Below are 27,199 nucleotides of genomic sequence, written 5' to 3'. Positions count from 1 at the left end.
ACTAGCCTCCGGAGCATGGTACAGCAGTCTGACCCAGTCGATAAAGTCCCTACCGAACCCAAATCGTCCCAGCACCTCCCATAGATAGTCCCACTCAACCCGGTCGAAGGCCTTCTCGGCATCCATTGAAACAACTACCTCTGCCTCCCTACTCTCCGGGGCATCATGATTACATTCAGCAGCCTTCTTAGGTTGGCCACCAACCGCCTGCCCTTGACGAACCCATTTTGATCTTCCATAATAACGTCCGGCACACAGTCCTTAATCCTAGCAGCCAAGAGCTTGGCCAGTATTTTAGCATCTACATTGAGCAGAGAGATCGGCCTATAGGACCCACACGCCTCCGGGTCTTTGTCCCGTTTCAATATCAGGGAGATGGTGGCCTGTGACATCATCGGAGGTAAAACCCCTCTGTCTCTTGCCTCATTAAAAACCCTAACCAGCACCGGCCCCACTATCTCAGAGAACGTTTTATAAAACTCCACCAGATACCCATCCGGCCCAGGGACTTTACCCGATGGCATGGCACTCAAGTCCCCCAATATTCCTTCAGTCGTAATTGGGGCCCCCAGTCCATCTACCAACCCCCTACCCACTTTTGGGAAGGTCAGTCCATTCAGAAAGCGCCTCATCCCCTCCGGCCCTGCGGGGGGTTCTGAGGTATAAAGCTTACTATAGAAGTCCCTGAACACCTTGTTCAGCCTTGCTGGATCTCCTACCAAGCCCCCCCGCTTTCCTCCCTCGTCGACTACCTTCCCTATTTCCCTGCCCGCTTCCCTCTGTAAGTTTCAGTTTTTATTTACGTGGCGGACCTGTGGAATTGTGAAAACATGTTTCTTCTTTGCGTGTCATTTACACTGAACATTTTATCCAAAACTAATCAAATGAGATAATAGTATTTAATGAATAGTATAAATGACACCATTGTGAAAAGTAGATGGACAGTCTATATGGTTACTGTGTGTGGAACATTGGCATTTTACTCACCAGTTCAAAGAAGGAAACAAGATCCACTTGAGTTCCAGAATGTTCGAAAATTCTCTCATTTATTTATTTATTTTTTAGAAAAAATATATTTTATTCAAAATGTTTTTTTCCGGCCAAACAAAACAGTACAAAATTTTTTCCCTTTTTACAACAATAAAACAATATAAATAATAATGACCGTTTTTTAACAATTAAATAAATAATATATAAACTAAATGGCAACTGCCATAACAAAATATTAACGCTCCCAAATGATAAAGTCAAACAAGCCAATATACATGTCCAAGTAAAAATATCCATACAAAAACACCCCTGAGGACCACCCTCCCCCCCCCTCCCCCCCCGGTTGCTGCTGCTACTTTCCCAGTTCCTTTATCGTTCTGCGAGGTAGTCAATGAACGGTTGCCACCGCCTGGTGAACCCTTGAGCCGAACCTCTTAGTGCGAACTTTATCCGTTCCAGTTTTATAAACCCTGCCATGTCATTTATCCAGGCCTCCACGCCCGGGGGTTTAGCTTCCTTCCACATTAACAATATCCTTCGCCGGGCTACTAGGGACGCAAAGGCCAAAACATCAGCCTCTTTCGCCTCCTGCACTCCCGGCTCTTCTGCAACCCCGAATATAGCCAACCCCCAGCTTGGCTCGACCCGGACCCCCACCACCTTCGAAAGCACATTTGCCACCCCCACCCAGAACCCATGCAGTGCCGAGCATGACCAAAACATGTGGGTGTGGTTCGCTGGGCTTCTCGCGCATCTCCCGCACCTATCATCTACCCCGAAAAATTTACTGAGCCTTGCTCCGGTCATGTGCGCCCTGTGCAAGACCTTGAATTGTATCAGGCTAAGCCTGGCACACGAGGACGAAGAGTTTACCCTGCGTAGGGCATCTGCCCACCGCCCCTCTTGGATCTCTTCCCCCAGCTCTTCTTCCCATTTTCCCTTCAGCTCATCCATCATGATCTCCCCCTCGTCTCTCATTTCCCTGTATATATCTGACACCCTACCATCCCCCACCCATGTCCCCAAAATCACTCTATCCTGAATCTCCTGCGTCGGGAGCTGCGGAAATTCCCTCACCTGTTGCCTCACAAAAGCCCTCAATTGCATATACCGAAATGCATTCCCCTGGAGCAACCCGTATTTTTCCGTCAGCGCTCCCAGACTCGCAAACGTCCCGTCTAGGAACAGATCCCTCAGTTGCACAATCCCTGCTCTCTGCCATGTTCTAAATCCCCCATCTATTCTCCCCGGGACAAACCTATGATTATTCCTTATCGGGGACTGCACCGAGGCACCCATCAATCCCTTATGCCGTCTCCACTGCCCCCAAATTTTCAGCGTTGCCACCACCACTGGACTTGTGGTGTATTTCTTCGGGGAGAACGGCAACGGCACCGTTGCCAATGCTTGTAGGCTGGTTCCTTTACAGGACGCCATTTCCAGTCTCTTCCACGCCGCTCCCTCCCCTTCTCCCATCCACTTACACACCATTGAGATATTGGCGGCCCAATAATAATAACTTAAGCTCGGCAGTGCCAGTCCCCCCCTATCCCTGCTACGCTGCAAAAGCCCCCTCCTCACTCTCGGGGTCTTCCCAGCCCACACAAAGCTCATAACACTCTTCTCAATTTTTTTGAAAAAAGCTCTCGTAACCATCACCGGGAGGCACTGGAACACAAAAAGAAATCTCGGGAGGACTACCATTTTGACCGCCTGCACCCTACCCACCAGTTACAGGGACACCATGTCCCATCTCGTAAAATCCTTCTCTATCTGTTCCACCAATCGTGTTAAATTAAGCCTATGTAGGGTTCCCCAGCTCCTGACTATCTGGATCCCTAAGTACCGGAAATCTCTTATTACCCTCCTCAGCGGTAAATCATCTATTCCCCTGCTCTGCTCCCCCGGATGCACCACGAACAACTCACTCTTCCCCATATTCAATTTGTACCCCAAAAATTTCCCAAACTCCCTGAGTGTCCGCATTATCTCAGGCATCCCCTCCACTGGGTCCGCAACATACAGCAATAGATCATCTGCATACAATGATACCCGGTGTTCTTCTCCTCCCCTGAGTACTCCCCTCCACTTCCTAGAGCCTCTCAGTGCTATGGCCAGCGGCTCAATTGCCAATGCAAACAGTAACGGGGACAGGGGACACCCCTGTCTTGTCCCTCTATAAAGACGGAAGTAGTCGGACCTCTGCCTGTTCGTGATCACACTTGCCACTGGGGCCCTATATAGCAGCTGTACCCATCCAATAAACCCCTCTCCAAAGCCAAATCTCCTCAACACTTCCCATAGGTAGTCCCACTCTACTCTGTGAAATGCTTTCTCAGCGTCCATCGCCACCACTATCTCCGCCTCCCCCTCTGGCGGGGGCATCATCATCACCCCTAGCAGCCTCCGTATATTCGTGTTCAGCTGCCTCCCCTTAACGAACCCAGTTTGATCCTCGTGGACCACCCCCGGGACACAATCCTCTATCCTTGTCGCCATCACCTTGGCCAGGAGCTTAGCATCCACGTTCAGGAGGGAAATAGGCCTGTAAGACCCGCACTGCAGCGGGTCTTTTTCCTTATTTAAGAGTAACGATATCGTCGCCTCCGACATAGTCGGGGGCAACTTCCCCCTTTCCCTGGCCTCATTAAAGGTTCTCGTCAAAAGCGGGGCCAGTAGGTCCATGTATTTCCTATAAAATTCCACCGGGAACCCATCCGGTCCCGGGGCCTTCCCCGCCTGCATGCTCCCGATCCCCTTTACCACCTCCTCCACCTCAATCCGTTCTCCCAGTCCCGCCCTCTCCTGCTCCTCCACCTTCGGGAATTCCAGCCGATCTAGGAAATGCATCATTCCCTCCTTCCCTTCCGGGGGCTGAGCCTTATACAGCCTCTCGTAGAATGCCTTAAACACCCCGTTCACCCTCTCCACTCCCCGTTCCATCTCACCTTCCTCATCCCTCACCCCACCTATCTCCCTCGCCGCTCCCCTCTTCCTCAGTTGTTGGGCCAGTAACCGGCTCGCCTTCTCTCCATACTCATACTGTACTCCCTGTGCCCTCCTCCACTGTGCTTCTGCCTTGCCCGTGGTCAGCAGGTCAAATTCCATATGTAGCCTTTGTCTTTTCCTGTACAGTCCCTCCTCCGGGGCCTCTGCATATTGCCTGTCTACCCTCAGAAGTTCTCTCAACAGTCGCTCCCTTTCTTTGCTCTCTTGCTTCCCTTTATGGGCCCTTATGGATATCAGTTCCCCTCTGACCACCGCCTTCAGCGCCTACCAGACCACTCCCACCTGGACCTCTCCATTATCATTAAGCTCCAGGTACCTTTTAGTACACCCCCTCACCCTTAGACATACCCCCTCATCCGCCAACAACCCCATATCCAATCTCCAGAGTGGGTGCTGCTCCTTTTCCTCTCCTATCTCCAGATCTACCCAATGTGGAGCGTGGTCCGAAATGGCTATGGCCATGTACTCCGTCCCTGTCACCTTCGGAATCAGTGCCCTTCCCAGGACAAAAAAGTCTATCCGTGAATACACCTTGTGAACATGGGAAAAATTGAAAACTCCTTACTCCTAGGCCTAATAAATCTCCAGGGGTCTACTCCTCCTATCTGCTCCATGAAGTCCTTAAGCACCTTGGCCGCTGCCGGCCTCCTCCCGGTCTTAGACCTACACCGGTCCAGCCCTGGATCAAGCACCGTATTGAAGTCTCCCCCCATTACCAGCTTTCCCGCCTCCAGGTCCGGGATACGTCCCCGCATACGCTTCATGAAGTTTGCATCATCCCAGTTCGGGGCATATACGTTCACCAGAACCACCGCCTCCCCTTGCAATCTGCCACTCACCATCACGTATCTACCCCCACTGTCCGCCACTATGGTCTTTGCCTCAAACTGTACCCGTTTCCCCACCAAGATAGCCACCCCCCTATTCTTCGCATCGAAGCCCGAATGGAACACCTGCCCCACCCATCCTTTACGTAGTCTGACCTGATCTGCCAGTTTCAAGTGCGTCTCCTGCAACATGACCACATCTGCCTTTAAGTTCTTTAGGTGTGCGAGTACCCGTGCCCTTTTAATTGGCCCATTCAGCCCTCTCACGTTCCACGTGATCAGCCGGGTTGGGGGGCTCTTTAGCCCCCCCCCCCGCCCCCTCCCACCCATATCGACTAGCCATCCCCTTTTCTAACCCAGCTCCTCACCCGGTTCCCACGTACCCGTATATCCCACCGACCGTGCTCTCCCGTCCCGACCACCCCGCCCCATAACAGCTCCCCCTTCCCCTTAGCAGCAGCAACCCAGTTAACTCCCCCCCACCCCCCCTCCCCCCCTCCGCTAGATCGCTTTCTAGCGTAGTTGCACCCCCCATGTTGCTCCCAGAAGTCAGCAAACTCTGGCTGACCTCGGCTTCCCCCGTTTGTCCTCGGCCCCTCATTGTGCGAGGCCCCCTCCTTCCTGCGTCCCCGTTCCCGCCACAATTACCATAGCGCGGGAGCAAAGCCCGCGTTTCCCACTCGGCCCCACCCCTGATGGCGCAGTTCCCTTCTCCTTCCCCTTTCCTTCCCACCGGCGCCCACAGTTCCCCATACTCCCCCCCCCCCCCCCCCCCCACGAGGGGAAAAGAGAAAAGTTACAAAATTGAAAAAATTCCCCCCCCCCCCTTCCCCTTCCTCGTCCCACATAATCACTCCACCACTTTATTACAGAAGCTTTTTCTCTCGCCAGACTATTCCAGCATCTCGTCCACAATGAATGTCCACGCCTCTTCTGCCGTCTCAAAGTAGTGGTGCTTCCCTTGGTGTGTGACCCACAGTCTCGCCGGCTGCAACATTCCAAATTTAACCTTTTTGTGGAGCACCGCCATGGCCCGGTTGAAACTTGCCCTCCTTCTCACCACCTCCGCACTCCAATCCTGGTACACGCGGATCACCGCGTTCTCCCACCTGCAGCTCCGAGTTTTCTTCGCCCATCTTAGAACCATCTCTCTGTCATTGTAGCGGTGAAACCTCACCACTATGCCTCGAGGTATTTCTCCTGCCTTTGGTCTTCGCGCCAGAACTCGGTAAGCTCCCTCCACCTCCAAAGGGCCCGTCGGGGCCTCCGATCCCATTAGCGAGTGAAGCATCGTGCTCACACATGCTCCGCTGTCCGCCCCCTCTGTGCCTTCGGGAAGACCCAAGACTCTTAAATTCTTCCTCCTCGAGTTATTCTCCAGGGCTTCCAACCTCTCCACACACCTTGTGCTGTGCCTCGTGCGTCTCTGTCTTTACCACCAGGCCCTGTATTTCATCCTCATTCTCCGCAGCCTTTGCCTTCACGACCCGAAGCTCCAACTCCTGGGTCGTCTGCGCCTCCTTTAACCCTTCAATCGCCTGTAGCATCGGGGCCAATACCTCCTTCTTTAGCTCTTTCACACAGCGCCGCAGGAGCTCTTGTTGATCCGGGCCCCATACCGAACAGCCACCTTCCAACGCCATCTTGCTTCGAGCTTCCCTTCCTTGCCGCTGCTCCAGTGGATCCACTGCAATCCGGCCGCTATCCTCTCCTTCATCCATATTTATCTGGAGGGATTCCCTCCTATTTCACCGCACAATGATTTTGGCCGTTAAAAATTGCCATTGGGGCTCTTAATAAGAGCCCAAAAGTCCGTTTCAACGGGAGGTGCCGACACGTGCGACTTAGCTGGTCATCGCCGCACTCTGAAGTCCCTGTCATTTATTTTTATCCTGTAACCTTAAAATTGCTTTACAAGTTGAGCACCCCTTACCTGAAATTCCAAAAACCGAAAAATGCCAAAATCCAAAATTCCCATTTTTTGTTTTGAGCACGCTGCACATGTTCCCAACGAATGCCGCAGAAATGCAGTTCCCAACATTCCACACATGCGCAGATTGCAACACACCGCACGTGTGCAGTTCCCAATGTTAAGCACATGTGCAGTTCCTAATGTGTGCCACACATGCGCAGTTCCCAATTTTCTGCATATGCGCAGATCCCAACGCGCGCCACACATGCACAGTTCCCAATTCGCGCTCCACCTGTGCAATCTTTTCCGAAATCCGAAAAAGTCCAAAATCTGATATGTACTTGGCCCCAAGCATTTCGGAAAAGGGATTTTCAACTGTATCTTTATAAATGCATGTGACCTCAGGTGTGCAACTCCTACCAATCACATTTCATGTCAGACTAAAAGATTCTTGCCACACTTCAGGGTATAAAGAAACAAATCGTGTCCTGTGGAAATTACAGATTCTCTGGGAGCAAATGATTCTGGAGTCAAAATGTATGCAGCCTCTTTCCTGAACTTATTTAGCTCAGTTGGCTGAACAGTGGGTTTGTGATGCGGAGTGCGATCAACAGCATGGGTGCATATTCCTGTACCAGCTGAGGTTATTCACAAAGTTCTCAGCTTCTCAACCTTGCCCCTTGTCTGTGGTGTGATGATCCTCAGGTTAAATCACCACCAGTCAGCTCTCCCCCTCAAAGGGGAAAGCAGCCGATGATCATCTGGGACTATGGTGAATTTTATCAATTATGTATAGATTTTTTAAAAAAGGATGAATGAGTCCAACATTCAGATTTGGCAATTAATTTATAAATGCTCTTGCCAAATAGGAACAGTTAGATTCTTTCCTTAAAGTGATGCCCACTTCACCATTCTAGCAGTGAATTTTAAACTAAACAGCATTAATGCCTGTAGAATCTCGTATCGTCTGATTGTGCACAATAACTCCAGAGATCTGCTTGTAATTTTATAAAGGTGGCAACTCCTATATTAATAATAATAATCTTTGTTGTCACAAGTAGGCTTAAATTAACACTGCAATGAAGTTGCTGTGAAAAGCTCCCAGTCGCCACATTCCGGTGCCTGATCGGGTACACAGAGGGAGAATTCAGAATGCTCAAATTACCTACCAGCATGTCTTTCGGGACTTGTGGGAGGAAACCAGAGCACCCGGAGGAAACCCATGCAGACACTGGGAGAACGTGCAGACTGCATAGTGACCCAAGCGGGAATCAAACCTGGGACCTTGGCGCTGTGAAGCAACAGTGCTACCCACTGTGCTACTGTGCTGTATCCCTGCGCATCAAATACCTTAGAAATTGATGGGTGTGTATTTGTGTGAATTTCACCTAAGTGACATACAAATTTATTCTATCACAATTTGAATTTATTCATCTTATTACCTAATATTGAGAGTTACTAACTGTGATTAGTTGATGTGCAATGTTCAACAGGTTTGTTTCGATGTCACTAGCTTTCGGAGCGCTGCTCCTTCCTCAGGTGAATGAAGAGGTCCTCTTCATTCACCTGAGGAAGGAGCAGCGCTCCGAAAGCTAGTGACATCGAAACAAACCTGTTGGACTTTAACCTGGTGTTGTAAGACTTCGTACTGTGCTCACCCCAGTCCAACGCCGGCATCTCCACATGATGTGCAATGTTGTTAGTAGGAGATCGAAAACCAATTAATTTGCTCAAAATACTTCTGCGACAACATTTTTATGTCTGCTAGCATCCTGTTTGGCCACAGGCTAAAACAAAAGTATAATTTATCATGAGGAACGTATAGAAAACAAAGGAGCTTGAAAAAATAATTTAGTTGACTCAGAATTGTCCACAATTTATCTTCATATAATACCTTAAAATAAGAAAACCTCCCAAGGCATTTCATAGAAGCATTATAAAATAAAAGCCACAAAGGAATATTAGGTAAGATGAACAAAAGCTTCGCTAGAGTCGTAGATTTCAAGGAATACCTTAAAGGGGGAGAGTGAGCTAGAGAGTTGGAGAGGTGTAGGGAGGGCATTCCAAAACGTGGGACCAAAGCAACTAAAGACACAGTCACCAGTGGTGAAGCTATTAAAATCAGGGGTGTGTAAAAGGCCAGAATTAGAGAAACAGTATCTCAGGGTTGTCGGGCTGGGTTATTTCAGAGATGGGAAGGGGCGAGGTCATGGAACGATTTGAAAAAGATAGCCTTTGGGAATATACCAATTCAGATTTGTCCTTTTGAACCATAATATCTGCCAGGGATTTGCTGCTCAAGTTTGGCTCTGAGGCAGCTGTTCACGTTCTGGATATTATAGATGATGCCTGCTAAAAGCGTTTCTTTCCTACCTGGCTGCTGCTGTCCTCTGCACCTGTATTTTTCTTGGCCATTGCTGATACCATAGCGGATCAGGAATCCTGTTGGTGGTCAGCATGACACTGATTTGCACCTCACTAATGGGATGCAGATAAAGGTCCGATCAAATTCTTCCTCCCCCACACCCCCGCTACATCTGATTCTCCGTGATATCAGGGGAAAAACACACCAGTCCAGAACACATCTGGAACAACGTGGCGTGCACAAGTCAGGGCTTACCCGAAGATGCCTGGCTCCGGAGTTCAGGATGGAAGCCACCAACAACCCTAGACCATGGAACACCACATCAGTAGTTGGGGGGAGCATCTTTCAGGTGGATTTTCCAGCTTCAGTGTCATGAGGAGGTACATCTTCCAGCCTCCCGAATGTTCCTGGAGATCCATCTTCTTTCTCCAACGGTAGTCTTTTATATACGGCACCCAGATATGACAGCGGAACGTGACAGCGGAATGTGAGCTATCATGCTGCCCCCCCCCCCCCCGTCCCACCCCCATTGACTACAGTGCTAAACCCCTGCTGCATAAAGTCAGGGATGGAAGATATGGTGTGGTTTCTCTTCGATCTCTGCAGGGTTAAACATTCCCCATCTCTGCCCCCGATACGGATCTAAGTTCCAGATGGGAGAAGGCCGCCCATTATAACTTGGAGCTGTCAGTTAAACTGTGATAATGATAGATTGTGGAATCAGTCATTCCGCACTAAACATATGTCACCAGATAAATGGTGAAATTGCAAGCAATAACACAGGCTGTTATTTCAGCAAACATTTAAAGGTTAGAGGATTTAAATGACTTGATAGCTTGACTATTCCACTGAGGTTATCCACTTTTTCTGTGCATTCATACCTAACCCTAAGACTCCCAAAAGGGCAGCTGGCCTTTCCTAAAATGATACCTTGATTTGCCAAAAGTGTATCCCACCTCTCCAAAAAACTACAGCAGTTTTAGACCTATCACTCACATGCACAAACCCACAAGATATGTTTTGGACATTCCCGTGAGGAAAATTGGATCTTCTCGAATGCAGTTGTGTTTTTACATGTGTAGCTGCCTCTGTAAAGCATAGATGTGGAAACTGCAACATGCCCCCATTCTCCCATCAATTTTCAATGTGGTGATTGAGTTTGGAGAATGGAATCCCAGCTCATTGTTTGATTGGGAATGGTTTATAATAATCAGAGATCCAAATAAGGTGAAATGGAGAAATTAGTTTGTAAAAACATAGGGCCTGGTTGAACAAAGATAAACTCAGAGTCCGCTTGTAGAGCCGGAAATGACCCTGCTATCTACCCCCCCCCCCCCCCCCCCCCCCCCCCCCCCCCCCCCCCGGCCGCATTCAGTGTAATTTCCTGCACTCACCGGAGCTCCTCCTATGCAGGAAGAATGGCGTTCCGATCTTTCGATCCCCCCCCCCCGATGCAACCCCTGGACCTCCCCAACCCATCTTGGGGTCATCATCGCCTCCCCCCCCCCGTACTCCACCCCACATGGACAGGCTACTCCCGGGCCCAATCCAGGGGTGGACAAAATGCCAACCTGGCACCCTGGCAGTGCCCCTGCCAGCCTGGAAGTGCCACCTGGGCAGCTTGGCAGTGCCAGATTGGCACCTGCCGGGGTGGCACCACCCTGCCAGAGGCCAACCAACTGGGGCCTCCGATTGCCTGTGAGACCCACTCCGATTCTGGTGGAATGCCGTCGGTAGATTGCACCCAAGGGTTGTTGCTCATCGTTCCAAAAACTTTCCAAAAACGTTCCAAAAACAAGTTTTTTTTCAAGTATCTTTATTGAGATTTACCAAACAAGGCAATAAACTACAAAATATATACAGCACAGCAAGCAATACACATGAATACAGAGTGGGATAAGAGAACAGCAGGGTATTTGGCTCGATATAATCATCAGACATAACTTAATGCCTCTATAAGCAGGGGGAACCAGGATAAGGCCATGAAAACATGGTAAAATGATGTACACCTTCCCACTTGGCAATTGCTCACAATTACAACGAGCGCACCAATATTCATTTCCCTCAATGCCAGCAGTGCCAGAGGCACCAGTGACACACCCCAACCTCCTCTCCCCGGATACCGGCCCCACCTGCACCCATGCAGGAACCAATCATGGATTATTTATCTCCCACCCTAAAACAAAATGAAACATGAAAAGAAAATATGCAAAAACCCAGTTCTAAAGGGGAGTTTCGTATTGTTATAACCTTCCCGAATCCTGTTGTCTGGGGACAGTTGGTTATCCCATGAATCTTGGGGAGTATGAGCTTCCCCAATGAGGAGAGTAGAGCAATCACTAGTAGTTAACAAATGTATAAATCGAGCTGGCCGGTGTGGTACCGGCTAGAGAAGGGAGCTGTGTACATATTGTTGTAAATAATGTTACTTTCTGTTTGATTCTACAAACTCGTGCTGGATTCTACATGGCCCTCACGAAACATATGTATCACACAATGTAACTTAGCCCCAGTCTCAGGCCCAGTACAGAACAAACATAATTTATATAAAGGTGACCGGCAACAACATGTGCTGTCAAAGCCTCCCAAGAAAAACAAAAAGGAAGGAAAACTAGAACTATCAGGAGTAGATCACAGGATAATGAGGAACCAGGACCCAACCACGGGCCTGTAATCCCTTGACGCACACTCACCAGCAGTGATGAGAAAGAGAAAAAATTGCTCTGTCAAATAAGAAAGTGCGCCGACCACCAGGGGAACTGTAGAATATCAACTAAAGTGCAGGACACAGCTTTTTTTTGGACAAGTTTATATACCACTTCTAATAAATACCCAGTAACCTGTTTAAGCATTAATGGATGTTTAATTGCTTTTTTGTAGGCCTCTCAGCAAATAATGAAGCAAAAGGATTTGAAGACTGTGAGTGCTATCATTGTTCTAACCGATGGCGAATTAGTGGAATTGGTGTTGCCCTATACAATTAGAGAGGCAAGTGCAAAATTTCAAGATTGCCATTGAATTATTCAGCATGTATTTTCTTTGGCCGAAGCTAATTTATTTTGAATTTCATTACAGGCTGACGACGCAAGAAAACTAGGGGCAGTTATTTATTGTGTTGGAGTCAAAGACTTTAAGGAACAGCAGGTAGGCCTTTTTAACAAAATGCTATTGGCTGATATTCAGGCTGCATCTAGTGAGTGATCCAACAGACTTTATGTTGAGTCAGGCCCCAGAAACCCCATCAAAGACATCATGAGTTAGGAGTGGTTTAATTCACTTATCTCACTGTTTCAGGATGTCCATGAGGCCTCATTACAAGGTCTGACTGCATTTTAATTCTGAAAACAGAATAAGGTAGCTTTGTGCCATCACTTCTTGGGACCTGGAATGGCAGGCAAGGCTAACATTTATTGGTGTTCCCTTGATGTCCTTCAGAAACTGGTGGTGGAACTTTTTTGTGAACTGCTGTGGTCCATATCGTGAAGGCAGTCCCGCACTGCTTTTGGGTTCGGAGTTCCAGGACTTTGATCTAGTGACGAAGAGGGAACGTCAGTTAATATCCATGTCAGGTTTATGTGTGACACCATTGCATTGGTTAGCTGTCCATCACTTATTCGGTACCTTTATATTAAATTGGAATACGTCCAGTTATTGGATTAATTCTTAGATTGTTAAAAACTCTGTCTAATCTATTTTGTTTTTCATACTTTTGATTCATATTATGGCCAAACATATAATATTTCTACATTTGCATTTACTGCAGCCTAACTCACTCTTTGTTAGGATTTTCATGAGTTGGAAAGATTCCGTAGATCCTTAAAAAAGGTAGGTGGGTCCCGGATGCAGAAGTCCTGCACCTATTTCTGACAATCCAATTTATACTGGTCGGGGAAAAGGGGTCAGGTGTGATTCACAGGAGGGAAATCCAAACTCACCGGGATCATTTAAACTCATTGTAGAGATCAGATGGAATATTTCTTGCCTGCTGCAAAGATATTAACCAGCAGTGTGGGAGTCAGAAATTGATGGAGTAGATAGAAACATGCATGAAGGGTAGATAAGGGCTGGAATCGCCAGTCCTCCAGCCATGTGTTTCTCGGAGGTGCGCCGTTCGCTGGCAGCAGGATTCTCTACTCCCGCCACTTGTCAATGGGATTTCCCATTGAAGCCACCTCACCCTGCCTGGAAACCCATAGGCAGGGAAGTGTTGTCAGCAGGAACAGAGAATCCCAATGCCCGAAGAATCTGGCCAAGGTCTCGACAACTGCCATGATCTAAAGGTTTTTAAATCATCTGCTCTTTAAATGTAAATAAAAAGCTCCAACTGTCATTGTGAGTTTAAAAATTAGCCTCTTCTGAAATGCTTCAATTGACAGGACATCTCTGCAGGCTCGAGGGGAGGAAACAAGTAGCACCTGGTTATGTGCTTTCAATAATGTGCTTTGTTAACATTTCCACAAGGCTTTTATTATGTTATTATGATAGCTTGGCTGAGTTTTAAAAAAAACAGTTATCTCAGCAGGGGATTCTGAACTCACAGTTTATTTGCCAGGCTAGTAAAGGATGAGCTGTCTTTGATGGGGGATCTAGACAGAAGTTTGTTTTTATAAGAGATTAATCACTTGAGAAATAATAGCTTTGAATGGGTTTTTTCACTAGCAAGTAGGTATGAGTGACAACTGTATTGAGAAGTTAGCAGTTAATTGTTTTCATTTCCACATGGCTCCTGAGCTTTGCTCATGGATGATACAGAGGTCATGGGTTGGGTAGAATGCCTAAGCTGGCATTGAGTTGGCATGGAGGGTGAGGGGGCATGGGGTGGTGAAGGGATGTGATGGGTAAGGGCTAGAGTGCCTAACAGTTTCTGAAAAAACAAGGACAAAGTTCCAGAGACCGAAGCTAGCCATCTAACCGACCTGCCTCCACAATTGCCCATCACTGTGGCCTCCCATGCTCTGTTTCTGGAGTTGTCGTGCCTGGCTCTACCCACATGAGCTCCAGGACCTCTCCCAGAGCAAAAAAAAATCGCACAATTCTGGATCCTTCTTACCAAGGTGGGTCCAGTGAGCCGGTAAATTTCTAATTCAAGAAATTTGGGTCTGCCTCCTTGTCCTGCAGTGAAAATCATAGATGAAGACATCGTTTGACAACCTTTGACTAATTGGGGATGCTACGTGGAGAAGAAGAAGAATGTGGTGTAAACAGAATACTATAATGAGGAGCTATGGGAAATCCTTGTCTCTTGCTTGCAGTGCTAGGTATAACTCACTCATAACCTTGCCAGTCATGAGTTATCAGGTTATCTCCCTTGTGAGATTTAAAGGGGCAATTTTACATGTCCCCACATTGTGCACATCATGGCTTGAAAAAAGCATCATTCAATAGAAATCTGTGAAAGGACATAAAATCTAATTAACTTTTGAAGAGTGAAGCAGCTTACTTTCTTGCAGATGAAAACCCATAGAGAAATCAACAATTGCACAATGACTATGGCTCTACCAAATCAATTTTCAGTGTGAAGCTGATATTTTTGGAAGTGGGAAAAATTAATTGGAAGACGGTGTCAATTGTACGATGAATGGAATGGTGAAAAAACTAGGTTAAAATAAGGGCATAATTAAATTACAAACTAAAGAGTTGGTTCTGTGCTAAATTTAGCTTCCATATGCATTTTAATGGTCAACCACAGTATAGGTCTAATTCAGAAAATGAAAGCAGAGGATGCCAGGTGGCAAAGTTAGAATTGATGGGTAAATTATACTGACATTTGGCTTACATCATAGTAATTGTGCGGTCTGGATCTGTACCGAATTTATGTGAGAATATGTCTTTGAAGTTTTTCACAAAATGTATTTCCTACTGTGCCTCATTCTCTTCAAAAGAGCATAATTGTACATTTTCTCAGTGGAAATGTTCTAGACTACAATTATGATGAGATTAATCATTAGATCACTAATTGGATTTCTTGTATAGATTCCATTTAACAAGCGGAAGTACTATACAACCAAAGTGTTGTAAAATCTGGCTCATTGATTGTATTGATATAAAAATTGTGCTTTTTATGCCAACTGGGTGAATAATGAATTTCATTGTTAAATAAGATGCACTCCCGTGCCTGAAGGCTGGAAATCCTGCATTAAACTGCTTTTTAAAATTAAATACTTTTGCTTTGAAAAGCTGGAAAAAGTTGCAGATTCCCCGAATCACGTCTTCCCGGTTAACGGAGGATTTCAGGCTCTGAAAGGGATAATTGATTTGGTGAGTATCATTTGGTTTCTCATTCCTAGCTTAATGAAGTGCATCAAATGCTCTTGATCAGGTCTAAAAAAAAAGTACACATAGCAAATTACTTTACAACTAAGGAATGCAGTTTGTTATTGTTTATTTTGCTTGCCTCTAAGAGTCAATGCATATTTGGAACACATGTTGGCTATTGTGGAAAAGAATTTACCACCTTCAGAGAAAATATATAAATGGCACTGATTCTGTGGTCGGTGCCTTGTTGTGAAGGTGAGACCAAGAGACAGGTATGGATTTTACAACATTGGCTAATGGTGCTTGAGGTTGAGGTTAGGTAAGCAAGGAGTTTTGTGACATTAAATGGTTTGAAGCTGTGTAAAGCAGAGAGAATTTAAGATGGAATCATTAAATATCAAGTGAAAGATGCTTCACGGAATTTTAACCTCAGCAGTGGTGTGAAAAGAAAGGGTGGAATGTGAGCATGGTAAACCTTTTAAAGTGTGGGCACTTATAATTTAGAACACTCAGCAGCAAATATGCAAGCAGCAAGGGCTGAGAAAATACCACGTGATTAAGATAGTTCATTTATTTTAGTGATGGTTGGGTGAGGGATCAATATTGACCTGGGCAAAAGGAAAAATTCCCCTGCTTTTCTTTAAAAGCAGTGCCATGGGATATTTTACATCCAGCTGAGGGGGCGGATAGGACATCAATTTAATGTCTCATCTGACAGATGAACTTGAGAATAAAAGACATCTTAGGAGACTTCAGAGATCTCTCTGGTATTGCTGTCCTGAGAGAAGGCAAAATTCACAAAGGCTTCTTCCTTCTACCGCCTCCAGCACTTAGGGAGAGAAAATGCTAAGAAATACAATGGTGGTGGAAAATGGATACTCGTGGATCTGTGTATATAGTTAGGCTTTCGTTTTTTATCAACAAGATTGAGATCATGGAATTGTTCTTTTTCGTTTGACATCCGTTGACCTAAAGTCAGAAGAAAAATTGGCCCAGATTTTTGCCACAGTGGGGAGCCTCTCCTCCTGCCAAAAATGTGCCTGAAAATCATGAGTCACATCCCACCAAAGGCGGTACTTTCCCTTTTCGTGGAGATGGTTCTTGTTTTGCGCGTTTGGGGTACACTGACCATTTAAATCACTACTGAAGGTGGAATTTTGTATCTTTGGAGTGTGAAATCTGAAGTATGCAGAGTAGACCTGGTAAGAGCATGTCTCAACTTTGTGCATTTCTATGGATAGCCAAAGTACATCATTGAATATAGTCCTCAGACATCTTTGGAACGGGTCATGTGCCCTTTGGGGAGGGCAAGTGCTCTTTGGAATTGTTACAAGTAGGCATGAGTGTTCATAAACCTAATAACTGTCAAGTTCATTGGAACTTTTATTTAATCCTTTCATGGGAGGTAAGTGTTTCTGGCTAGTCCATCCCTATTGCCCTTGAGAAGGTGGTGGTGAGCCACCTTCTTGAACTGCTGCAGTCCATGTCGTGAGGGTACACCCATTGTGCTGTTCGGAAGGGAGTCCCAGGATTTTGACCTAGTGACACTGTTGTTATATTTCCAGGATGGCGTTTGGCTTGGAGGTGAACCTCCAGGTGCTGGTGTTCCCATGCATCTGCTGCGCTTGTCCTTCTAGGTGGTAGAGGCCATGGGTTTAGAAGGTGCTGCCTAAAGGAACCTTGGTGAGTTCCTGCAGTGCATCTTATTCCGGTACGCACTGCTGCTGCTGCTATGTGTTGGTGGTGCCAATCAAGTGGGTTGCATTGTCCTGGATGATGTTGAGCCTCTTGAGTTTTACTGGAGCTGCACTCATCCAGGCAAGTGGGGACTATTCCATCATACTCCTGACTTGTGCCTTGTAGATGGTGAACAGGATGTAGGGAGTCAGGAGGTTAGTTACTCGCTGCTGGACTCCTAGCCTCTGAAAAATGAAAATGAAAATTGCTTATTGTCACATGTAGGCTTCAATGAAGTTACTCTGAAAAGCCCCTGGTCGCCACATTTCGGCGCCTGTTCGGGGAGGCTGGTACGGGAATTGAACCGTGCTACTGGCCTGCCTTGGTCTGCTTTAAAAGCCAGCTATTTAGCCCAGTGTGCTAAACCAGCCCCTCTGACCTGCTCTTGTAGTTGCAGTATTTATCTGACTGGTCCAGTTGACATTCTGGTCTATGGTAACCCCCTATCTCCCCCAGAATGTTGATAGTAGGGTATTCAGTGAATGCCATTGAATATCAACGGGAGATGGTTAGATTTTCTCTTGTTGGAGATTATTATTCCCTGGCACTTCTTTGGCACAAATGTTACTTACCACTTACCATCTCAAGCCTCAATGTTGTTCTGAATGTTCTGTATGTGGACATGGATTGCTTATCACCTGTGAAAAGTAGCTGTCATGTGGACCTTTCAACGGGAGCTGTCAAGCTGTCCAGAATTTAAAAGTCCTGCCCTTTAAATGTTGAATATATAAAGAAAAAACTGTCTGGTGCATTAAACAAAAATCATTGTCTGCTATTTGGCTCTGTTTGTTGACATAAACCTGAGGGTTTATATTACTGGACTGGTGCTGCATGACTGATTTCACAACCATCTATTATCATAATAGAATGTCTGTCATTTCATAATTTGGTTAAAAGTTACATGAAGGCCTCACCTTCTCAATTTAGCTGAGGTGTGGTGATCCTCAAGCTAAATCACCACCAGTCAGCTCCCCCTCAAAGGGGAAAGCAGCAGATGGTCATCTGGGATTATGGCAACTTTACCTTCACCTTACAAATGGTTGAAGTGAGGCTTTGAATTTCAGTGCTTATTGTTATAAGAGATTGTGCATTTGAATGAAATGTTTATTGTTGCAAGGCTTTATGTAGTTGAAGGGCTATAAATATAATAAATGTTTTTTTATGAATGAGTGCTTTTTCAAATATAGTAAAATCCGCAATAGGCTCTTTATTCAGCAGAAGTTTCATCTTATTTATGGATAGATTCTTAGGTCTGTCCATGGTGGATACTGGGTGAGTTGGCATGGCTAACATCAGGGCAAAGGGTAGGGGCATGGGCTGTCTCTGAGTTGGAATAGGTGCTATAAAGGGTGGGTACATGGGAATAGGTTAGCCTGGTAGGTAAGAGAGGACACGGAATGTACAAGGGCATGGGTTGGCAGGAATGGTATGAGGGGATGTGGGCATTCAGGGGCTTATGTTGGCTCCGTACCTGGCACCTTCCTCATTATTTCTGAGTTGGCTGCCTTGACTCCTGATATAGCCTGCCTCACCAGACTGAAAATCCAGCATCCGGGCAGCCATTTTTAAAAGTTGGATTTGCAGACCTGGGAATTTTCCCAACTCTGCGCACTGTTGCTAACTTTGGTTGGCTCTTAATTCGTTGCCCGTTGGGTCTTTACTGAATTTGCTCTGTTTCTATAACCTTTGTTCTAGAGTCGCCAGGTATCTTTATGATACCGCCACGAGGTTCAAGTTCAAGTACTGATCAATAACTCAACACACCAATTAGTAAGATTCAAATCAAAACACATTTATTATACACAGTAAATCACTACTCATGCATAAACTCTACTTTCTAGACTATTCTCTATCACTAAATGGTCTATACTTAGCTTCGGAATTGGCCCACCAGGTCAGGGGAACAAATGGCCTTTCGTTCGATCTGAGTGTGCAGGATTCAAAAGCTGGTATGGACTGGTAGCTAGGAGCGCCTATCTGTAGCGTGCGTTGACTGGAGACTTACTTGGTTTATGCGGCAGCTTGGGCAGTTCACCCTCAAGGGTTGATTCGCTGCTGAGTGACCCTGCCAAGAAGATCGATTTGAACTTGGGGGCTTTACATTATAGTCCCCAGGGGCTTCACGCCCCTTCGGGGCGGACCCCGTATCTGGTTCCAAGTGATTGGACTGCGTTCCGATCACTTCGATCGATTTCTCCAATACTGGAGTTGTTCCCTGATCCCTGGGCGGTCCCTGAGTGTCCGTTGGCCTTCCTTTGTCTTGGCTCCTGCTGGCGCCGAGGAGTCTGGCTTGGCCTTATTCACCTTAAATGTTTCGATTGTTCCCGGGGATCGCTCATTAGTATGCAGATGGCTGTGAGTTTCAGTGCTAATGGGCTTTTGCAAGTTCTAATACACAGCATTTCTGAACTTGCTAATTTTTGCCTGTGTTGGCTGAATTGCCCTGTAGTCTTTGCGGACCACCATTTTAAGTCGGGAAGTGGCCAACCCAGGTGGCTACAGCACCCAACCGGAGGACACAAATCCAGGCCATTGTGTTTACATTTGATTGAAGTCAATTGGGGGCAAGTTCTCTTCTGAAGAACTCTGAATTCTCCCCTCTGTAGATCATGTACTTATTTTTGAAACTGTCAAATCTTTATTATTTTTAGGATGCAGTGGACCATATGATTTCAGGTGGATGGGAAGTTACATAATTATCATGTTGATCAATCTGATTTGTCCGTGTGGAGTTTGTGTTCTCTCTGTGTCTGCGTGGGTTTCCTCCGGGTGCTCCGGTTTCCTCCCACAGTCCAAAGATGTGCAGGTTAGGTGGATTGGCCATGCGACATTGCTCCTAGGTGGGGTGCTCGACCGGAATAGGGTGGGGGATTGGGCCTAGGTGAGGTGATCTATCAGAGGGTTGGGCCTGACTCGATGGGCCAAATGGCCTCATTCTGCACTGTGGGGATTCTGTCCGTCTGTTAATCTTCTGTGGCATTGTAGACAGTTAGCAAAGATCAAGTGGAATATTCAGTTTGAGCAGGAAGAGAAGTTAAGAGAATGATTGAAAGAGATGAAGGAGGGAGGGAGAGTGTGAGGAATGTGGGGTGCAGCAAGGAGCAGAGAGGAAGGGGAGAATGGGAGTGGACAGATGGAGGTCAAAAGGTTGTGACTTGAGATCAGCAGGGAATGGGATTTTCAATTCATTCCCCGCAAAACTATCTTGATTATGATGGGGATTGGCTTGTGCTTGTTGAGGATTGAAGGTAGTGATTTGGGATTGGTCTTTGGATTTCAGGTTCATGTTCATGGAGGTGGTTGCAATACAAGGTCAGTGGTTGGGTGGGGTGAGATGTGGTCAGGTCAGGAAATTGGTTGCTAACCGTGCTCAATGAGGGATGTTGTTTTTGGTCATTGAGACGGTGTATGACACTTGTCTTATTTAACACACACATTTGTGTCTCTTTATTGTCGCCCCGTCGCTCCCGGAGCTTCTACTCCCAGTTCTGACCTTAATTCTCCATCGGCCACTGGATATGCCGCAACTGAAAAGCGAAGAATTCACTAAACCATGGCACGCATGCAGGCAAATGCATGGTAACAGACTCAGAGGTAGAAAGAAGTATAAGAATGTAAAGCCTAACAACCACAAGTGAACCAAAGTTGAAAACAACACAGTGAAAACCTCAGAGCAGTTTGACCACAAACAGATAGAATACACAAATACAAAAAACAAGGCGAGCAACGAGGAAGAGTGAGATCAAACTCATTTTGTACATAATTGCATCTAACTTTACATTTAACATTTCCCTGGGGCATTCATTAATGATATGTGGTTTTAAGATTGCTCTTGTGAGCTGGTTAAACAACCTCGTTTAAGGGAACAGATTTGGAAACATGTAAAGTTTAGTTTGCTTTAGCTTTCAGTGTGAAATGCTGCAGACAGGAGTGTGATGGAGGGTATCCGGGAATGTTTTAAAAAATGGTTGGGCCCAGTTTTTGCCGAGATGCAATTGGAGTTTTCTGACTCTGGCCATTTTGTTTTATTGTTTTGCTCTTTGAGAATGGTGCCGCCTCATTGAGCAGAATAGCCTCAATCTGTGCTGTACATGTGGTTCTGACAGGTTATTGATTACGTTTTTTTTGGACTTAACATTATTGCTCTTCCTACATTTTTTGCTTCTGCAATAGTTTCTCTGTTATTTATTATTGGTTTATTTTGCCATATCCGACTCTTTTTGCACAGATGGAGGATATCTATTGCTGTGCCTTTATTGCCACTGGGTCCATATTCTGCAATTCCCTCTATCACACCACTGTGAAATTACCATTGCTGCAAGGATTGCAACAGTTCAAGGAGAAGGTCCACCGTTACCTTCTTAGGGAACTATCCCAATATTATCCATATTCTTGGAATAAATAAAGAAAGAAGGCTAGTCACAACATTGTCATTGCCATCTCATGTAGCTCTTACAACACGGCTAAATGAGTCAGCAGCCTTTATGAGCAGTGAATCACCACCACATTGTGCACATCTGTAGCTTGTTTCTTGTTAATTGCAATGCTGCCTACAGAACTGTATCAAACCACTGTTACTCCACTCTTTGATCCAGCTCAACAATTCAGTACCTTGCTGCTTGGAGACCAGAACTATCTCCTTTACATCTAGCATATGTTATCTCCACAAGAATCCATCCTTGACTACTAAATAGACAGAACTGTTGCCACTGGAGCAGTGATTCTGAAGCTTGATGGTCAAATGGGTCTTTAACAAGGGTCTTGTTAAAATATGGAAAATGACTTTATTTATTGAATGGGTTGAAGTCACCAGTTTCAGAAGTCTGAACATCAGCATGACGTAAGCAGACGTAAGATGGTTGAATACCATTGCTGCACTCCACAAATTACAAGACCATCAGCAAGATGCAAGGCTGTCTAGAAGTAGCCCACCTGAGAAAATCAACTTAAAAGAGTGTAAATGACCCATCTACTGAATCAAACATCCAGAATTGATCTCTGCATTCATCTGGGTGTAGACCAAGCCATTAGACTTAGTCGCTTTGGACGATGAACACCAACTGAGCAGGGAACTTCACTGACCATACTCTAATCATTTTGATAAAGTGGACCTGGAATTAGCTTGCTATGACCATGTTTGGAAACTGGACAGTTTGTGAGAGGAAATTATGCGATGAGCAAGCGAACCAACTTAGTGTTCCAGGAAACTGCTTAAAGGCCCTGAGTTTGTCCGCTCTCTCTCTCCAGCCACCTTGCAAGTGTGTGCCCTGCCTGTTCTTTGCTTGGCCACAAGCTGCAGGCAGCATTTTAAATATCAGTCCAGCAGCTGCTAACTCCAGAATAATGGACAGAAATCATTAGTCAACATCTCTAAATTGTCTCACGCAGAATCCGGAAAGGCTATCCGTCTGGAACAGTCCAAGTCGTCAGTCTACAGGATCTGGATACACTTGACTTGTTTTATCCTCTTTGACAAATTAACCTACCTTTCCACTTTATAACCTCCATGCCTGTGCCATCTCTTCAATTTAGATCGGGTGTTAAGCGTAATATATACTATTTCCTTTATTTTAAACTTGCAGAAAAACCTGTCTATGCATGTCTTGTACAGTCACAGCACTTCAATAGTTAAATACTTAATTGGCAAGTGTACTCATTTTAAAAAAATCACATGTTGCGGTCACCCAGGGGATGGAAAGAGAGAGGAACCATTTGTCTACTTCTCACCTGATGGTAACAGACCCTGGTCCAGATGGAATTATTAGGAATCACAGATCCCCTGTCTAAGTTCTAATATATAACATCCTTAATATTAGATGGCTGCTTGATTTGAGTGCTTGAATAATACTTTTGGATACCTATTTATTAAGGTATTTACTTCCAAATGATTTAATTACTTGCACCACTCGCCAACTAGCTCACTATGCACCGCACACATTGTGGCCATACTCCTCTCCTTGCTCGTACTAAACACACCTCTCACTAACATGTCATCCATTCATGGGCTAACCATGCTAGGAAGCACTCGCAGCCACATGATAAGTCTGTTATAGACTCCATTTGAGAAAACCCGCACTGGAGCCATATAGTATGCAATTGGACTGTTGAAGCAATGCGCGCAGACATTATAGTACACAACATCAAATTGCCAGTTGCCTCTGGGCAGGCGTTGGGGTACCTCATGCAGTTTTAATTTTTAAACCTGACCTCATAAGTACAGCAGAAAGCTGAGTTTGCTCTACACGTGTCTATTCATAAATCCCTGCTGCTGCTTTCTCATGCTCTGAGAATCACCATGTTCAAACCCTGTTTCTTCATCATCTATCCTGCCTTCAATGTCTATTTCTGAACTGGTCTTTGATAGCGAATATCCTTCTCATGGTCTGAAGGGCCCAGGTCTTCAGATGGACCTGGTAAAAGGTTAGAGGGGTAAGAGTCAGATTGGTACCGAAAGTTAGGAGGCAGCAGCTGATTAGAAACAATATACAGTACCAGCTTCCCGTGCTGCATCTGTGTGTGATTGAGAAAGAGGAAAAAATATGGCAGGACCCTATTTAGTGTGGCACCCAGTGTCATCATTGCCACTGCTCCTTAATCTTCCCACTGCATGACTATTTCTTCCACTTGGATGAGCCTGTTGAGTTGTGAGACCTCTTCTGCAAAAATGAGGGTATGGGGAGGCACAGTGGTGAGCACTGCTGCCTCACAGCACCAGGGACCCGGGTTCAATTCTGGCCTGGGTGACTCTGTGGAGTTTGCACATTCCCCCAGTGTCCGCGTGGGATTCCTCTGGGTGCTCTGGTTTTCTCCCACAGTCCACAGATGTGCCGGTTAAGTGGATTTGCCATGATAAAATAGGTAGGGTTATGGGGATAGAGCGGGGCAGTGGGCTTAGCTAGGGTGCTCCTTCAGATGGCTGGTGCAGACTCAATGGGCTGAATGGCTTCCGTCTACACTAGAGACCCAATGATTCTATGAGTTTGTTTGCCTGCCTTTGTTGAACTGTGTGAGACAGTTTCACATAACGTGTATGCTGGAGAAGGATCAAGTCGTGAGTAGGATGTGGGCAGTCACGTGTAATTGGCCCCAGAATGAAACATGACCATAGTAAGCAGTGGTGTAAAATTCTTTGTGGTTGTCACCAGGTAAAAGCAACGTGCTGTTTGCGCTTGTTGTGAAGAGAGCATTCGCAGGTGAGAGTGGGGTAATGTAATAATGTGGTGCACATTTGTGATTAGCGAAGAAGCAGGTGATATGGAGGAGGGAAGTGAAATAGTGCTAAGCGGATATCACATTATCTGTAAGAGTATATTTTTATATCAGTCATTATTGTCAATAATTTTGAAGCCCAGAATCCAAGCATTTCTGGTCCTATTCGTGAGGACCGTTTCAATACATTCCACTTGGATTTTATGCATATTTTGTATCCTTATTAAATGTTGCATCATTTAATGCTTAAGAAATGCAAAATATAAGAAGCAATTATGAATGCGCTCTTGTTATGTTTCTGAAGCCTCCGACTATCCTTCTAATTGACAAATTACAACACTGAAATAATATCTACATCTTTTAACCAATTCCAAGTACAAAACATTTTTGCCTTTTGTAAAAGAATGTGATTGTTTAGATCACCGATGTGAAAAGAGGGTTTCCAACTTCAAGGTATAAAGTATTGACACCTATTCATGATGCAGCGAGCTGAGCAAAACGTAATATCTGAAGCGGAAGCAAGCATAACTTGTGATGCTGGCAGGAAGTCCAAGCTCATCCTTGAAGATTATAAATGTTCAGTTTCTGTGTTCTTTTGGCAACCATGCTGATTCAGCAGCTGTGTCTATGCGATGGTTCAGATTTCTAAACTGCAATGATCTATGAATACATTCAGGGGAATTTCTACCTTTGGCAAGTCCTCCCAATGTCCATATATTAAGGGCCTGATTCTCCCAACAAATTTCCAAGTTAATTTGTGACGGGTGTCATGATATCCACATTAACATATCATGGTGCAATCACGCACACACTGATGGACAGGTAGTGGGACCAACCAACACACACACAACATCACAGCCAATCACCAGTGAGAGCACATGCACTATAAAACAGGGAACACCAGAGTTCCCACTCATTCTACCAGGAGATATCTCAGAGCACAGAGCTCACAGCGTGCCACACAGATATACACCATGTGCTGAGTGTCTCACTAGGATAGTGCTAGGGCTGGGTCCACAGGTTAGCTGGTAAAGTACGAACCACAGCCAGTAGTTAATAATTATTATTGTACAGAATAATAAAACAGAGTTGTACCATCTACAACCGTGTTGGTTCGTTTGTGTATCGGAACACCCAACACGACATGATACCAGGTCTGGAAACTCGCCAGCGACTATGAGACCTACCTGACACCTTCCTATGTATATAGTTTAGCCTCATGTACATGTTGTAAATATTGCACACACATACTCAGTTGCACTCAGTACACACCAATATTTATTACCATGTAGGCACATATTCTTGTGAAAAGGGGGGATGTCATGATATCCACATTAACATATCATGGTGCAATCACATACACACACTGATGGACAGGTAGTGGGACCAACCAACACACACACAACATCGCAGCCAATCACCAGTGAGAGCACACACACTATAAAACAGGGAACACCACGGTTCCCGTTCATTCTACCAGGAGATATCTCCGAGCACAGAGCTCACAGCGTGCCACTCAGACATAGACCATGTGCTGAGTGCCTCACTAAGATAGTGCTAGGGCTGGGACAACAGGTTAGCTGGTGGAGTACGAACCACAGCCAGAAGTTAATAGTTATTATTGTACAGAATAATAAAACAGACTTGTACCATCTACAACCGTGTTGGTTCGTTTGTGTATCGGAACACCCAACACGACAACGGGTTTTTCAGGGGGTTCCCCCCGTCTCTGCTGGTGAGTTCCCCACCGCTCGTCAATGACACTTAGTCACTTTTCTGGGCCCTGGGAATTTCTCACCGGTTTAGGCCACACTTCGAATTTTTTTTAGCCTGGGAAGCTGAACTCAGAGATCAGGCTGCCATTTTGAAAGGGTGCCTCGATCTCTAAGTGAGCTTGTGGATCCCCCACACCTCCCACCCAAGGGCAAAGTCGCGCCCCACACATGTGCACTACCCCACAGTCCCGAAGTGAGGACACCCTGCTATGGGGTCCCTGGGGTCCCCCATATTCATGCCCCCCAGACCTCCTTACAGCACCCTCTCCCTTCCAGGATCCCCATCCATCAACCCCCAACATCCCGGAGGCCCCTACTCACCTGCCCTGCACTCTCCCACCCTTCAAACCCCACCTCTACCCTCATTTCATGGATATGGGCCCCCTTGCCCCCTGGCACTCGGGCACCCTAGCACTGTCACCCTGGCACCCAGGCAGTGTTCCTGCTGACTTGGCAGTGCCATAGGGCATTTTGGCAGTGCTGGCTGGGCAGTGCCAAGCTGCTTGCATTCCGGGGGAGGGCCAGGGAGCCACCCTGCATTTACCCTGACCACCTAGGGGCCTATGGTGGCCCGGGACACCCCCCCGGATGCCATTCCGTCTGGTCCACGTTTTTTTGGGCCAGCACTGATTGCATCCTCCCTGGGGAGGCCGGCAAATCGAAGGAGGCCGTTGGATCCCGCGCAGGTAGGTCATAAGTAGGTTTACGACCTACATCCGCGAGTGTCATTCAGTCTTGCTCATTTGGGACGGGTTTCCTAATCTGACGTCGCGCGAGGAGTCCGAGAGTCCCGGGAGGCACGGAGGTTGTCGGGATGCTCGCTGGAGGGCTTTCTCTACATTCTCTGGCCGTGGTGGGCTCATGTGAGAGCCTAACGCGGCCGGGAGTTTCGCACCCATGGGTCACTGTGAAGAGACGAGACCTTTGTTTTAATGGTTTTGAGAGTACTTTTAGTGGTCCAGAGCTCTGATGCCGAATTCCGAATTAAGAGCATAAAATCATTTCCTTTAAATTGCTTTACTTCATGGATCTATTTTGTACCGAGATGTGTTCTTTCCCCATTTTTCAAAATGTGACAGGTCTCCACAACATCAAAAGGATACAAAATATATATAAAAGT

The 27,199-nt window shown here is 46.1% G+C and overlaps 1 protein-coding gene across 1 annotated transcript in view; it reads left to right on the top strand.

Moving 5' to 3' along the window:
• antxr2a (ANTXR cell adhesion molecule 2a) overlaps positions 1–27,199 on the top strand; it is a 303,927-nt gene that overhangs the window by 40,987 nt on the left and 235,741 nt on the right. Inside the window, exons 5-7 of the mRNA XM_072496233.1 lie at positions 11,984–12,091; positions 12,179–12,247; positions 15,281–15,361. Of these exons, the coding sequence (XP_072352334.1) occupies positions 11,984–12,091; positions 12,179–12,247; positions 15,281–15,361 (258 nt within the window). The remainder of the gene's footprint in view (positions 1–11,983; positions 12,092–12,178; positions 12,248–15,280; positions 15,362–27,199) is intronic.

Source organism: Scyliorhinus torazame, chromosome 3 (genome assembly GCF_047496885.1).
Source record: "Scyliorhinus torazame isolate Kashiwa2021f chromosome 3, sScyTor2.1, whole genome shotgun sequence".
Classification (NCBI taxonomy): Eukaryota; Metazoa; Chordata; class Chondrichthyes; order Carcharhiniformes; family Scyliorhinidae; genus Scyliorhinus; species Scyliorhinus torazame.
Note: the sequence above shows the minus strand (reverse complement) of the source record. Positions and strands in the feature narration are given on the sequence as shown.